This window comes from Triticum aestivum, chromosome 4A (genome assembly GCF_018294505.1).
Source record: "Triticum aestivum cultivar Chinese Spring chromosome 4A, IWGSC CS RefSeq v2.1, whole genome shotgun sequence".
Classification (NCBI taxonomy): domain Eukaryota; kingdom Viridiplantae; phylum Streptophyta; class Magnoliopsida; order Poales; family Poaceae; genus Triticum; species Triticum aestivum.
The window spans coordinates 339,936,395-339,952,770 of record NC_057803.1 but is presented as its reverse complement, the minus strand read 5'-3'; the positions used below and the strand labels follow the sequence as shown (position 1 = coordinate 339,952,770).

Sequence of the window (16,376 nt, the reverse complement as noted above, 5' to 3'; positions counted from 1 at the left end):
ACGAGATGCGCACTCGCTTCATCGCCAACTTCCAGGGCACTCGCGACCAGCCCCCGGCCGTGAGCGATCTGCGCCGCATGAAGCAGCAGCAAGGGGAAACCCTACAGAAATACATCCAGCGCTTCAGCAATGCTCGCCTCAAGATCCCCAAGGTGACTGAAGAAGCCATCATCTCGGCCTTCTCCGATGGCGTACGTGACGTCAAGATGAAGGAGGAGCTAGCAATCCATGAAGACCTGTGCAAATCCCTGGAGTTGTTCAACTTGGCGACCAAGTGCGCCAGGGCTGAGGAAGGGCGCCTTTCACTCCTCGAACTCCCGGCTGCCGACCCAGAAGAGAAGAAGCCCAAAGCCAAGGACGTGAAGCGCAAGGGGGCTGCCGTGCTTGCAGCGGAGCCAGACACCAAGCGAGGCAGGGATCAGCCCGAGTCATCCAAGGGCAGCCGGTACTGCGTGTACCACGACCTCCACACCCACCACACCAGCGAATGTCAAGAGCTCAGGGCCGTGAGAGATGGACGTGTCGGCCGACGCCCCGAGCGCAATGACAGGGGCTATGTCCGAGGAGGAGGAAGAGGTGGCGGACGATGGAAAGACCATGGCCCTCGCCAAGGGTGGCATGACCGACCTCGCGAGGATCACTGGCAGGACCAGCCTCGCGAGGGAGGCTGGAGAGATCAGCCTCGTGAGGATCGCCCGCGCAGCAACACAGGCCTCCCTCCTCTACCGCCACCGCCAAGGAGGAACGAAGACCAACATCAGGACGAGGGGGCTGGGGACTACTAGGAGCCGCGTGCAATCGCTTGCATCTTGGGTGGCGCGCAGGCCCCAGCCTCATAGCGTATCATCAAGCAGTTTGCTTGCGAGGTGAATGCAGTCCTCCCCAAACTTGAGGCCACGCGCCCTCTCAGGTGGTCCACGTGTGTTATCATGTTCAGCTCAGCGGATCAGCTCAAGTGCGCGGCAACGGCTGGAGTCCTCCCGATGCTTTGCTCCCCAGTCATCAGCAACGTGCAGGTCACCAGGACCCTCATTGACGGTGGAGCAGGACTCAACATCCCGTCCGTCGAGACGTTCAACAATCTCCAAGTGCCGTACGATCAGCTTCAGCCAACCAAGCCCTTCTCAGGAGTCACTAATGGTTCCACTGTTCCGATAGGGCAGGTTCGCCTTCCAGGCACCTTCGGGCAACGCAACAACTACCGCACCGAGCTCATCGACTTCGACGTCGCCCACATCCGTCTGCCATACAACGCCATCCTCTGATACCCAGCCCTGGCCAAGTTCATGGCAGTGACTCACCATGGATACAATGTCCTCAAGATGCCAGGAAGCGTGGAGTCATCACCGTACCCTGTGAAGAAAGGGACGCAGTGTGTTCACTTGAGCGCGCGTTCCAAGCCGCAACAATCGAAGACCCGGACCACAGAAACGGAAGACTTCCCGAGGCGACCCCCAAGAACAAGAAGGCTTTGCCTGGCCCAAGCCATCAGGACGCAGGCGCCTCCGGAGGTGTTGGGTCAGGATCTGCGCCCAATCAGGGAGCGCCACCATCTCTCGCATAGGAAGGCGCGCCCGGTGCCCTCCTTAGGCAGGGCTCGGGGGCTCTTTCTTGGAGAGCCACCGACTTTGCCAAGGTCGCGAGGGAGGCGCTCGGGCACCACTTGGAGGGGTCCTTCCAGGCACGTTTACCTCAGGAAGGTACAAGGCAAGGAAGACCAAACCCTCAGGAGTTCATCGCAAGCAACACTCAGGAGCTACAGGAGTTGAGAGTCATGCGCAGCAGCCGCCACTTGCCCGCCATGGCCCCACATCCAGGCGAGGATGGTGGGCTGCGCGTCTGCATCGACGTGCCAGGGATCAACCAAGCCGCGTCTCAGGAGCGCCTCTGGCCTTCGCGCGTGGGGCGCTGCGACGGTCCACCTCACAACTACGTTCGCATGCCTTTCGGCCTGCCGAATGCGGTCGCCGCTCATTAGCGCTTGCTGAGGAGCATTCTGGAGGCTCAGGAGGTGAGGCATCATGCGGTCCTGGCGGAGATGGAGATGGCTCTCGGAGACCCACCTGTGCCCCTGGAGCCTCCCGACGTTCTTGGGCTTGGGGGCTCGTGAGGGTCGGCGTCTTCATCGCGCATCGCCCTCTTCTTCAGCATCACTCCATCTTCAACGGCACCAGGTGACACCTTTCTAAGTTCCGTTTTTTGCTGGGAGCGCCCACAGGGCCGCATTATTCCCAGGTCGCGTGGGTCTATCCCTGCGGCATGTATGCGTTTTGCTTATGCGCTTTACATACCTTGTCGGGGGCGCCCCTCGGGCTGCATCATCCCCGAGCTGCTCGAGCCTGGCCCTGCGGCATTTGCTTTTTCCGCGTCTACTTAAAATGAATTTCCTCCTGCGTGCTTAACATACCCAACCTAATCTCCTGCTCGATTGACGCCTACCTATAGAGCCGCTCGCTCTGGCACGACATCTGTGCACGGGTCCATCCCTGCAACACCGAAAAATCTGAGTGGTCGAGCTCTGGCCGCGGCAGCCCCGCAAGGTGCCACCTCACCAGGCCCTCAGTGCCCCAATCACTCCCCCGGAGCAACCAAAGGTTGGCTGGCAACCGTAACAACAGGTCTTATTTCTCTTTATGACTGGTGTGCAGGACCTACTCCAGGAGCAACGCTAGGGACATCGCGAGCTGTCTCTCCCTCTCTCCGGCACGGACCACTTGCACGTTAAAAGGGGGGCGCCTGAGCATCGTGACTCATGGGCTCCTACTGGCTCTCCAGCCCTCACCCCCTGGCCTTGACCCACGGCATCACGACCTGTCATACCAGCGGCGACTGAGCTCGCTCGAGGGCCGGGACCTGAGGACGTAGAGCATTAAGGAAAGTGCGGGGGAGTTGGAAGAAGCTCGAGAGGACCTAACCCAGCGGCGCCTCAACTGCCACGGCTCGGGCCAGGCGCTTCATCAAGGAACTACACCTAACTCAAGAGATAAGTCACGCCCTTACAAGAGTTGGACCAACGCAGCGCAAAACCCTCGCCCAGTGCGGCTCTGTCATGGCGACATTACCTTCCTTTCTCGCCCAGCGAGGGTTGCTTGAGCGCTAAAGGGGACCTCCCGAGCATCGCGACTCGGGGGCTCTTACCGGACCTCGGGCCGCTCACCTCCTGTCCTTGACCACGGCATCATGACCTGGCATACCAGCGACGGCTGAAGTCTACCTGGGGACTGGGACCTATCAGCGTAGAGCGCCAAGTCCTCGCGAGGATAGAAAGGGGGAGCCGATCTAAGACAGGACAAGCACCTCACATTGATTCATATTAAGGATATAATATTCATAAAAGACATGGCAGACCCCTTACATACCCCCACGGGGTGTTGCTTCGATTACTCGCAGGGAACAAGAGTTCTAATCCTAAGGAACACTAATCGCCCGCACCGCCGCAAGGGACGCCATCATCAACAGTGGGCTGCCCAACATCGACGCCAACCCCATCCAGATCAATGGCGCCGGCGGCTGGACGCAGCTGCCCCACTCCGAGCACCGCACAAGCTCGGGGGCTCGTAGCTGTCGTCGCTCGTCTCCAGAGTCGCGAGGAGCTCGAGGGAGCCACTGAATTCACCACCTCCTCTGCTGCTGCCTGAGGAGCTGCTGGAGGCCCGACAGGCACGCCAGGTCCTCGCTGGTTCATCGCCCCTGCCGCTCTCCCTGGGGCAGCACTCCAGCCGGCGTCCTTCAGCATCGAAGACCTTGAAGAACATCAGGGAGGCGCCGTCGTATTCAAGATGAATTACGAGGGCGCCTACCGTCCGGCAGACCCGGGCGATTTCGCCCCAGCCCTGGGTCATGAAGACCTTGCCTGGAGCGACGACCGCGACCTCCGCTCCAGTCGCAAGGGTGCTACAGTCAGCGTGCTGCAGCCAGAGCTCTAGAGCCCCACTCGACGGCATCTTGAAGGCGAAGGAAGGAGGAAGGCGAATCCAAGAGCTTGGAGGCATGGCGGCGTGCAACACGAGCTCGCAAGAGGAGCGTTCGGCGTGGACTCCAGGAGGAACGACGCGCACCACCGTGACTCACCGGCGTCGACGGTGGCACCGTCGATGTTGCTCGACGCCTTCTCCCGCAGGACCTATGATGCGGGCGTACAAGGGTAGCGGATACCCAGGCGGCGGCCGCTCGTACCAGGGCCTCGGTGCCTCCTGCTGAGCACCCTCATCTCGGTGATGGAGGATCAGCCGCTTCTTCGTCGGAAGTAGGTCAGGACCCTCTCGGGGGGGCTTTCCTTTCTCTTCTGCAGAGAACCGGCGGATTGGTGCCATTGGTGTGAGGAGAAGCAAGAACAAGCAAGAAGAAGCGAAGGAGTAGCAGGAAGGGATGGACTAAAGGGGCTCGCCCAGCCCCGTACTTATAGCTCGAGGAGGCCATCGCCGAGCACCACGATCGCAGGTAATCATGACCGTTTTCTCTGCATGCAGGGACTTGTCAAGTCATGCGGTCGCCGAGGCATCATGGGGAGCGCAGACGCCCACGTCCAATCAATCGCCACGCGGCACCCAAGGCCGCAGTCTGTTAGGGCCCAGGCGCTTCACGCTTGCCCCTTCGTTTTCCTGCTAGGCCAAGCCCGGACGCGCCTCGGGCCCGGGGGCTACCGTCGGCATTCTGGGAACGGGGGTCCCCAGACTTGCCTGCCTGCGGCCTGCGGCGTGGCTCAAGTGGGGGCCCAGCATGGCCCATCTTCATCAGCTCAAGCTCAAGACCCTCGCGAGGGGCCAAGCCTCGCGGGGCAGACGACAGAAAAGCTTCCTCAGAGGCAGCCTCATCTGGCAGGCTCGCGAGGAGGTGGAGAGATCAAGGCGGGGATACCTCGCGAGGAACCCGTGATGCAAGCCATGACGATCGAGACGAGGCAGGCGCCAGGCTGGCGCCGGCCTACGCAGTGTCCTTGTTTCCCCTTTGGTGCAAAGGTGGCAAGCGTAGGCCAAGGCATCGGGCAAAGGTTACCATTCCGGTGCAACAAGACCAAGACCAGCAAAGCGGCAGGACGGAGGTCACCGTGGAGCCCAAGACGGCGTCATCACCAGTGCTTTTGGCAGCCGAAGACCACCTTTGGTCAGGATAACTTGTACTATATGTTCCCCTTCAAAATGGCCAAGTGTTGGCGCCCTTCCCGCTCATTATTTGGGGAGAGGCCCAGGGCCTCTATAAATAGAGCTAGCCACCACAGAGTAGAGACATCTAGAAAACGGCCAGAGATCTGGTAGAACCCTAGTAGAGAGAGAGAGAGAGATGACTGAACTCACCCTAGCAGTTCATCGCACCAGCTCAAGAACACCTCTCGCGAGGCTGTTCTTCCCTTGTGCTGTTCATCATTAGCCCCTGAGGCAATCCAGCACACCACACACTGGAGTAGGGTATTACACCACAATGGTGGCCCGAACCAGTATAAACCTCATGTCCCTTGTGTTGTTCATTGTTTCCAGTTTAGATCACGCGAGGAGATTGGACGTAGATCGGTAGGGGAGAGATCTCCGCGCGCACCCCAGTGTTCGAACCTCAAGGGTCTGCCGGAACCCGAAATCTGACACATGTCCCCTTTTACTATATTGCTATAGATGTCATTAAAAAAACTACTAGAAAAATGTAAAAAAAATCGGGAGAACAAGATTACACTGTACAGTACCAAATCGATTCGCACTTCCCTCAACAACAACAAAAAACAAATCAATTCCCACCAAAAGAAAAATGCATGTCCCTTTTGATATGATTACAAATTTTAGGATCTCGAATTTCAATTTTTGAATCCATGTTATGTTGAATTCAAATATATCGTTAGGTGCCCTTGCGGTTTATAATGGATGTAGTCCTACATTTTGATCTTCCATCATATATGAACATTTTACTCCACCCTATGAACATATATATTGTCGTCTACCATATGGACTAAATTTGAATCAATTTTCCTTCTTTGAATACGGTTGTTGTCAAGTTATACAATAATTTAAATATTATCTTGATAACAAAAAACATGCATATAGTAGTAATCATATTTCACTATGAACTACATGTACCATACGATCTCCAATTCAAATATTTTTATCCATTTTATGTTGAATTCAAATCAGAGTACATTGTTCTAGATAGCAAGATGTTCGAGATAATCTAAATCCTGTTTTCATATGTATATTTTTTGGCTGAATTGGGACAAGTTTTGGTATAAGCTTCTTGCAAAACCAGAGATTCTCTCAACAGGACTCGTGGTTCCGAGAGGGAACGTGTCACCTTTTTGTGTGAAACGATATATGCCGCTTCCCCTTGATTTTCTTTACAGAGGCAACATAGAACTATATGAGTGCACTGTTAAATTTTGGAATTATTCTGGGTTCATTTGGCCTTTTTATACATTAATTGAGTTTTTGGACATTTAATGTGCATAATCCAAATTTGAACAGCAAGCACATGCTCCGGTGCACCAAAGTTGGTTGAAAAATCACATGTGTGTCCTTGGGTGAATTTCTAGGTCCTATGCAAGAAATGGGAATCAAATTCAAACATCTTGGCGTCGTGACTCGGCCGAGAACATCGAGAAACTTGGTTTTAAAATTCATGTAAATCCAAAACTCGCCTGGAAATCATGAAACTTGGCATGGTGTCATGTCATGGCACTACCATGATGTGGTAAGAAATTGGGACGATTTGGAACAAGTTTTGGTATAAGCTTCTTGCATACCGGAGCTTCTCTCAAGAAGGCTCATGGTTCCAAGAGGGAACGTGTCACCTTTGAGTGTGAAACGATATACGCTGCCCCTTGAGTTTCTTTACAGAGGCAACATAGAACTACATGAGTGCCCTGTTAAATTTTGGAATTATTCCGTGTTTTTGCCCTTTTATGCATTAATTGAGTTTCTGGTTACTTAATGTGCATAATTCAAATTTGAACTACAAGCACATGCTCCCATGCACCAAAGTAGGTTGAAAAATCACATGCGTGTCCTCGGGTGAATTTCTAGGTCCCATGCAAGAAATGGGAATGAAATTCAAACATCTGGGCATCGTGGCTTGACCGAGAACATTGAGAAACATGTTTTTAAAATTCTTATAAATCCAAAACACGCCTAAAAATCATGAAACTTGGCATGGTGTCATGTCATGGTACTACCATGCTCTGGTAAAAAACATTGGCCGAATAGGAACAAGTTTTGGTATAAGCTTCTTGCAAACCGGAGCTTCTCTCAAGAAGGCATGTGGTTCTGAGAGGGAATGTGTCACCTTTGAGTGCGGAACAATATACGCTGCCCCCCCTTGAGTTTCTTCACAGAGGCAACATAGAACTACATGAGTGCCCGGTTAAATTTTGAAATTATTCCGATTCGTTTGGCCTTTTTTATACATGAATTGAGATATATCATAGGCGGTTCCCAAACAAAAAATAAAGTTTATTCCTTTTCCACCATACTTTCACTTCCATGGCTAACTGTATCCACGGGTTCCTTCCCTACCAACACTTCCCAAGGAATTTATTATTTGACAACATAAAATAAATTCATTTTTCATTTCGGGATTGGGCATCCCCAATATCTTTGCCTTACTCTTGTGCAATGACAAGTGAATAAACACTCATCATGAGAATAACACATCTAGCATGGAAAATATTGGCCACCCCTCACCGCCTCGTGAGTAGTACGAGCACACAAAAATAAATTTATTTTTAAAATTAGAGATGGCACATACAAATTTTCTTAGAACGGCAAAAGAACACCGCGTATAGGTAGGTATAGTGGACTCATGTGGCAAAACTGGTTTAAAGGATTTTGGATGCACAAGTAGTGATCTTACTTAGTACAAAATGAAGGCTAGCAAAATATTAAGAAACGACCAACCAAGAAACGAATAATGTCGTAAGCGAGTATTGAGCATAATTAACACCGAATAATGCACCACAAGTAGGATGTAATTTCATTGCATGACTGTTGACTTTTGTGCTTGCATAGGGAATCACAAACCTTAACATCAGTATTCTTACTAAAGCATAATTACTCATCAACATGACTCACATATCACATCATCATATCTCAAAACTATTACAAGGAATCAACTTTATTTTGTCCAATGGTCTTCATGAAAGTTTTTATTATATCCTCCTTGGATATATATCACTTTGGAACTAATTTTCATGTGTTGCTTTTGATAAGCTCGAACAAATATAAGTGAAGATCATGAGCATAATATTTCTTTCTCTCAAAATAATTTAAGTGAAGCAAGAGAGAATTTCTTTAAAAAAATACTAACTCTCAAATAAATCTAAGTGAAGCAAGAGAGCATTTCTTCCAAAATACTAAATCACACTATGCTCAAAAAGATATAAGTGAAGCACTAGAGCAATTCCATAGCTCATAAAGATTTAAGCGAATCATAGAGAGCAATTCTAACAAGTCATGGCATAATTAGGGCTCTCTCAAAAAGGTGTGTCTAGCAAGGATTCAAGACTTAAACACAAAGCAAAACAAGCAAAGACTCATATCATACAAGACGCTCCAAGCAAAACTCATAGTATGTGATGAATAAAAATATAGCTTCGAGTAAAATACCGATGGTCGTTAGAAGAAAGAGGGGATGCCACTCGAGGCATCCCCAAGCTTAGTTGATTGCTTCTCTTTGGATAATAGCTTGGGATGAAATGGGCATCCCCAAGCTTAGGCTCTTCTTACTCCTTATTCCTTCATCTATCATAAGATAACCCAAAACATGAAAACTTTAATCACACAAAACTCAACAAAACCTTTGTGAGATCCGTCAGTATAAGAAAACAAATCACTACTATAAGTGATGTTGCAAACCAATTCATATTTTATTCTTGCATTATACCTACCGTATTCCAACTTTTCTATGGCAAAAACTCTTCAAAGAAAACCATAGAATCATCAAAACAAGCACACATCACAAAGAAAACAGAATCTGTGAAAAACAGAACAGTCTGTATAAATCTGTGTATTTTGAATACTTCCGTAACTCCAAAAATTCTGAAAAATTAGGAAGACCTGGGCAATTTGTATAGTAATCTTCTGCGAAAAGAATTGGTATTTTATCATGCTCTGATTAAGAATGAAAATTATTTTCGTGATCACGAAAGTTTCTGTTTTTCAGCAAGATCAAGCAACTATCACCCAAGAAAATCCTAAAGGCTTTACTTGACACTAACACTAATTAAAATACAAAAAACACAATCATAATAGTAGTATAATTGTGCTAACACTCAAGAACAGGAAGCATAAAAGCAAAAATAAACTTTATTCATTGGGTTGCCTCCCTACAAATGCTATTCTTTTACGCCCCTAGCTAGGCATAGTTTAAAGATCTAAGTTTTGTAATCTTTGTTCTCCAGCTCTTCAATCAAGCACTTATAACTTTTCAGAGATTTAGCATATAGATTTTGAATAACAATACTCTTAGGAACGAGTTTAAAGAACTCGTTCTTGCCCAAAGGATCTCTCATAACTTCAACAAAATCCGGGTGAATACTAATCATCTTAAGATCTTCTTTACTGTTATTACTAGAAGTTGCACCCTTGTTCTTAGTGACTTGAGTAATGTTGCCAATCTTTACGGGAGTTTTTCAATAGTTTAAGCGGAAGCAAAAGCCGTGCTCAAATTACTAAAGATTTCTTCCAGTTTATCAATCTGAGACGGGCTTTCTTCAATTCTTTGATGAATTATGGTCCCCTTTTCTTTTAACAACTTAAAAACTTCTCCCGCTTTTGACCCAAATTTAGTAGAAAAATTATGCATATTTTTATCCAAGTTTTCAATATGCTCTTCAGTGAGCATTTTATTTTCAATAGCATCTAATCTTTCCATAACATGCTCAAGAATCAAAGTTGTTTCATTAATCATAAATGGTGGTGAGCCTACTAAATTTCCCGTAGCATTAAAAGCATCAAGAGAAGGACACATCCAAAAAATTTCACCAGTAATCGTGTCAAAGACGAATCTATTCCAATTTGTGATGCCCACATAAAAACAGCCAAGAAGAACAACGGTAGATTGCTTACGGTTAGATCTATTATGAGCATTGCAAATCCTATACCAAGCATCTTTTAAATTCTCTCCTCCACTTTGTTTAAATTTGAAAACCTTGTTCTCGGGAGTGCACGCAATAGAGGAAGAACTATCCATAACGATAAAAGTAGCAAACAAGATTGCACACAAAACAGATCCGGCAAGAAAACGGCGAACGAAAAAAAGGGGGCGAATAAAACGACAAATTTTTTTTGAAGTGGGGGGAGGAAAACGAGAGGCAAATGGAAAATAATGTAAATTGCGACGAGATGAGATTTGGGATTAGGAACCTTGTTGATGATGACTCCCCGGCAACGGTGCCAGAAATTCCTTTTGATGTCTGCTAGAACTAGGTCGGTATTTCCCCAGAGAGGAAGGGATGATGCAACACAACGACGGTAGGTATTTCCCTCAGTGATGAGACCAAGGTTATCGAACCAGTAGGAGAACCAAGAAACACTACGTAAACAGCACCTGCACACAAATAACAAATACTCGCAACCCGACGTGTTAAAGGGTTGTCAATCCCTTTCGAGTAACGGCGCCAGAAATAGGCAAACGGACGCGATAAAAATATGATAGATGGGATAAATAGATCTCGGATAAAATAAATTGCAGCTAGGTATTTTTTTATTTTCGGTTTAATAGATCTGAAAATAAAAGCAAATAGAAATAGATCGCAAAGTCAAATAAATTAAAGAAGAGACCCGGGGGCTGTATATTTCACTAGTGGCTTGTCTCGAGAAAAATAGCGGACGGTGGGTAAACAAATTACTGTTGGGCAAGTGATAAAACTTCAAATAATCATGGCGATATCTAGGCAATGATCATTATATAGGCATCACGTCCAAGATTAGTAGACCGTCTCCTGCCTGCATCTACTACTATTACTCCACGCATATACCGCTATCCAACATGCATCTAGTGTATTAAGTTCATGGAGAAACGGAATAATGCAATAAGAACGATGACATGATGTAGACAAGATCTATTTATGTAGAAATAGACCCCATCTTGTTATCCTTAATGGCAATGATACACACGTGTTAGTTCCCCTTCTATCACTGGGATCAAGCACCGTAAGATCGAACCCATCACAAAGCACCTCTTCCCATTGCAAGATAAATAGATCAAGTTCGCCAAACAAAACCCCAAATATCAGAGAATAAATACGAGGCTATAAGCAATCATGCATATAAGAGATCAAAGAAGACTCAAATAACTTTCATGGATAAAAACATAGATCTGATCATAAACTCAAAGTTCATCGGATCCCAATAAAGACACCGCAAAAGAGTTACATCATATGGATCTCCAAGAGACCATTGTATTGAGAATCAAATGAGATATAGGAAGCCATCTAGTTACTAATTGCGGACCCGAAGGTCTACAAAAGACTACTCACGCATCATCAAAGAGGCGCCAATGGGCATGATGAACCCCTCTATGGTGGTCTCTAGATTGGGTCTCGTGTTTCTGGAATCTGCGGCGACTGGAATTTATTTTCGTTGACTCCCCTAGGGTTTCTGGAATATTGGGGTATTTATAGAACAAAGAGTCAGTTTGGGAGGCACCCGAGGTGGGCACAACCCACCAGGGCGCGCCTGGGCCTCCAGGTGCGCCCTGGTGGGTTGTGCTCCCCTCAAAGCACCCCCCCAGGTGCTTCTCCGACCCATTGGATGTCTTCTGGTCCAAAAAATCCACAAAAAGTTTCGCTGTGTTTGGACTCCGTTTGGTATTGATTTCCTGCGATGTAAAAAACATGCAGAAAACAACAACTGGCACTTTTATGTCAATAGGTTTGTACCAAAAAATGATATAAAATGACTATAAAATGATTATAAAACATCCAAGAATGATAATATAACAACATGGAACAATCAAAAATTATAGATACATTTGAGATGTACCAGTCAGGTTGATCATGCTCCGGCGTGGTCAATAACCTCTCAGAGTTGGTTTAGCGATTTCTAAGGCGCGACGACTCTCACATGTTCGTAGTCGGATTGTCAAAGTCTAGTCCACCAAAAACGAAAGCCACCATCTCATCGAAAGACATGACACCTTTTCCTCTATCATTTATTGTAATCATGATTTGATGCTATTGTTAAAGTAATATGCTATTGTCTTTCTATCCTTCCTCACTAAGCTAATGAAGGTTTCACCTTCTTCATACTTGTGCAAATAGGGATCATGTTGTGTCAATCGTACATTTTAGAGGAACTACACAAGAGGATACAATGAACTATATCCCAGCTAGTGCTTTAACTCTACTGGAAGTTCTTGATAATATCTCAATATAATATCACCATTGTAAACAAGAGCGATGTCAACTGTACATTGGAAGTGCACAAAAATATATACTATTGAATGGTTCTAGTCAGTGCTTTATATTCTCTTCTAGGAGTAGTTGAATAAGCTTCCTTGCTCAGGTTGGTACCGGCCTAAGGCCTTCATCCAGATTAGTGTGTTGTCATCTCTATTTATAACGTGCTATTGTTTTTCTACTGTCATGAGAAAGTCCTTTATCTTTGCACGTTAAATCTTTGCAAGCTATGATACATGGCAATGCTTTGAGTGTTGAGCTAATTGTCACTGCTGAAATAAAATAATACTCCATGTCCCAAAATAAGTGACTCAACTTTGTACTGACTTTAGTACAAAGTTAGTACAACGTTGAGTCACTTATTTTAGGATGAAGTACCTCTCTTTAAGCAAGGATACTATGTTGCTAACTTTACCCATTAACATAATGATGATGCTTCTATTTGTTAGTGTATGTTTCATCAACTAGTGCCACTATTACAGTAATCTCACTTTTTCAATATATGCGCCAACAGGGATCCTCATTTTCAGTTGAACTGCACAAAATCTTTGGGTGGTTCATTGCCTCGACTGCTTCCTTCCTGTCATGCCAGTCTCTTATCTCAGCTTCCATTCAAAGAAAGCACTAATTGATATGCTTCCTCACACGGGTTGGTACCAGTCTTCATCCTGATTATTATGCTTGTCGTATCTAATGGTAATTTTGTATTGTGGTACTATTGGCCGATTTCATAAAGGAGTAACTTGTGAGCCTAAATTCGCAGGTAAATCGTTACATTGGTCAATTTCAATAGAACTGCACAAAAAGATTAGATGGACATATACTTATGCTGCTGCTATGTAATGGCAAGTTCACTTAGACAAGCACCGATGTTGACAAGAAGAAGTGCCAGAGTGAACACCAACAATATTGCTTGCCCCATAGCCCTGAAAAATGCAGTCCATTCTTTGGTCCTAACTTGCACTTTTGGTTATCGGCTCGTATGCTAGTAGTGAACTATATGCCATGGACTCTAAAGATTCCAGACAAGTTGGTAGATGCATATATTCATATGGCACTAAACAAGTCTGCATGCCTGGGATGATTCATTTTAGTTGAACTACACAAAAACGTTGGTGGTTCATTTTGTTAACCGCCTCGTTTGTTGTCTGCAATGTAGAATTTTGGCGAGATACATGACAAAGAAGGGCCAGTAAACTAGTTGGATGAAAGTAGAGGCCAAGTGGCTCAAACCTCTCGCGTCATCAAGGCCACTATCATGAGGATAAACCTACAAGCAAGGTTCAGATGGTCTATGATGCCTCTTATGTACTCGAAAGTTCCCTTAGACAAGCATTAATTTTAGCAAGAAGTACCACCGAGTGAAACTAGTTGGATGAAAGTAGTGGCCAAGTTGCTCAAACTTCTTACAGCATAAAGGACACTATCATGAGGATAAACCTACAAGAAAAGTTTAGATGGTCTATGCTGCCTCTTATGTACTCAAAAGTTTGCTCAGACAAGCATTAATTTTAGCAAGAAGTACCACCGAGTGAACATCACTTACCAGTCTGTACCCTAGCTAGGTGATTAAAGTGTGTCGATGGATGTGCTGCCTCTTGTGTACTCGGAAGTTTGCTAAGACAAGCATTAATTTTAGCAAGAAGTACCACTGAGTGGACATCACTTACAAGTCTGTACCCTAGGGATTAAAGTGTGTTGGTGGATGATATTGTGTTGTAGGGTGAAACCCTAGATGGTATATTTTCACACTTGGAGGGGGAAGAGGGAGAACACACAAAAACATAAGGAGAAAATCACTCAAACAAACCCAAATAACACATCCACTAGAGTAGCATACAAGAGATCCACAATCACACAAGCACAATTCAAGGGAAATAGCACTAGGGTAAAGTTGTTCCCACTCCTAGGAGATGAGGTCTTGATGTTGATCTTCTCCAAGAGGAAGCCTTGATAATCCACAAGGATTCTTCCAAAGGTGGGGGCTTGATCTCCAAGAGGAGGGGATACAAGGAGCAAAGCTCTCTAGTGTCTATCAAATACTTTGTCCTCCCAATGAGCTAGGAGATGAGTACTTAAAGGCTATGGACGAGACTGGGGTAAAACGAGGGTACAAGGGTCAATTACCCATTGTGCTCACAGGCATTTCTAGAGGGATCTGGGCACCCAGGTAAAGGGGTCCGGGCACTCGGATCGGACAGAGGCTGGCGCTGGGGGTGGCCGGGCACCTAGGGTTGCGGCTGGCGTCCAGGCGGGAGAGGCCGGGCACCCGGGGCGCCCAGGCGGGCGGCGATGGGGGGTCGGGCACCCGAGATTGGTGACCTGGGCACCCGGGTGGAGCTGGGTAGCTCCCAGCGGCGAGGACGGGCACCCAGGCGGCCATAGCTAGCGCCAGGTAGGGGCCGGGCACCTGGGGTGCTCAGGGAATGCTCCCAGCCGGCCAACCGGGCACCCGGGGTGCTCAGGGGATGCTCCCAGCCGGCCGACCGGGCACCCGAAGCCAGGGGAGGTCGGGCATCCTGGAGGTCCAGTGACTCCGTGTCTTTGTTCCCTTCTCCTTCCTTCTTCTCCTCGGGTGCTTGGGTCTCCATCCTTGCTTCTTCATGGGCTTCTTCTTGTTACCTAAGGAAGCATATCACATCCGCTTGAGGTTGGACCCAATTCACATGTGAATCCGAATGAAACTCGAAGAGGATAGAATTGACCTCATTCTCGATGGCGCGTGCATGTCCTCTTGTCATTGGTCCCCTTGGTGCTTGTGGGAGAGATCCGTCCACGGATCGTGATCTTCATCACCATGGTACTTGGCCAAGTCCTTGACGTTGAAGATGTCGCTTACACTATACTTTTCATGTGGAATGTCGATCCTGTAGGAGTTGTCGTTGTAGCGTGCGAGCACCTTGAAGGGTCCATCAGCTCTCGAGAGTATATTGGACTTGCGCTCCTTGAGGAAGCGGTCCTTGCGGTGATGTAACCATACTAGATTGCCCGGTTGGAACACCATCGGTGACTTGTTGATGTTGAGCTTGGAGACGAGGTGGTGTACTTCACGCTTGATCATGGACCATGTTTCTTCATGCATCTTCTTGAGGTAGGTGGCTCTTGTGCTAGCGTCCATGTTCGCTCATTCTTTTAGCAGTAGAGGGAGGATGCCCAATGGTGACAGAGGGTTGAAGCTGTAGACAACCTTGAAGGGGGACTTGCCGCTAGTAGAGTGTCTTGCGCGATTGTAGGCGTACTCGGTGATGCGTAAGCATTCCTCCCATTCCTTGATGTTCTTCTTGATCAACACGCGTAGGAGAGTGGAGAGCGTTCGGTTGGTGACTTTCATTTGGCCATCGGTTTGAGGATGATATGCCATGGAGAATAGTAGCTTGATACCAAGCTTGGCGCATAGCGTCTTCCAAAAGTAGCTTAAGAACTTGACGCCTCGGTCCGACACAATTGTCTTTGGCACGCCATACAACCTCAAGATTTCCCTACAAAAAAGATTTGCAACATGTGAAGCATCGTCTATCTTATTGCATGGGATGAAGTGTGCCATTTTAGAGAATCGGTACACAACAACAAATATATAATCCTTGCCATTTTGAGTCTTAGGTAATCCAAGCACAAAATCCATGCTAATATCTTCCCATGGTTGATGTAGAATAGGAAGTGGCATATGTAAACCATGGGATTGAGATTGTGACCTAGCTTTGCAGCATGTAGAGCACCGGTTGATGAAGCGTGAGACATCGCGGAACATCTTGGGCCAAAAGTAGGTCTTGGAGAGCGTGACAAAAGTCTTGTCACATCCAAAATGTCCCATGAGTCCTCCTCCATGAGCCTCTTGCAAAAGTAACAAACGAAGAGAAGACTTAGGGATGCATATTTTTTTAGCTCAATTAGATAACCATCTTTGATATAATATCCTTCCCCAGATGTATGCGAGACACACTTAGCATACAGACTAGCACAAGTAACATCGTGCTCATACAAGTCTTTGATATGGTCAAATCCA

At 47.1% G+C, this 16,376-nt stretch overlaps 1 protein-coding gene across 1 annotated transcript in view; it reads right to left on the bottom strand.

The window, feature by feature from the left end:
- The window catches only part of LOC123083811 (V-type proton ATPase subunit C), a 69,288-nt gene extending 53,797 nt beyond the window's left edge, over positions 1-15,491 (bottom strand). The window contains exon 1 of the mRNA XM_044505719.1: positions 15,213-15,491. Within this exon, the coding sequence (XP_044361654.1) occupies positions 15,213-15,491 (279 nt within the window). The remainder of the gene's footprint in view (positions 1-15,212) is intronic.
- Between the last annotated feature and the right edge of the window lie 885 nt (positions 15,492-16,376).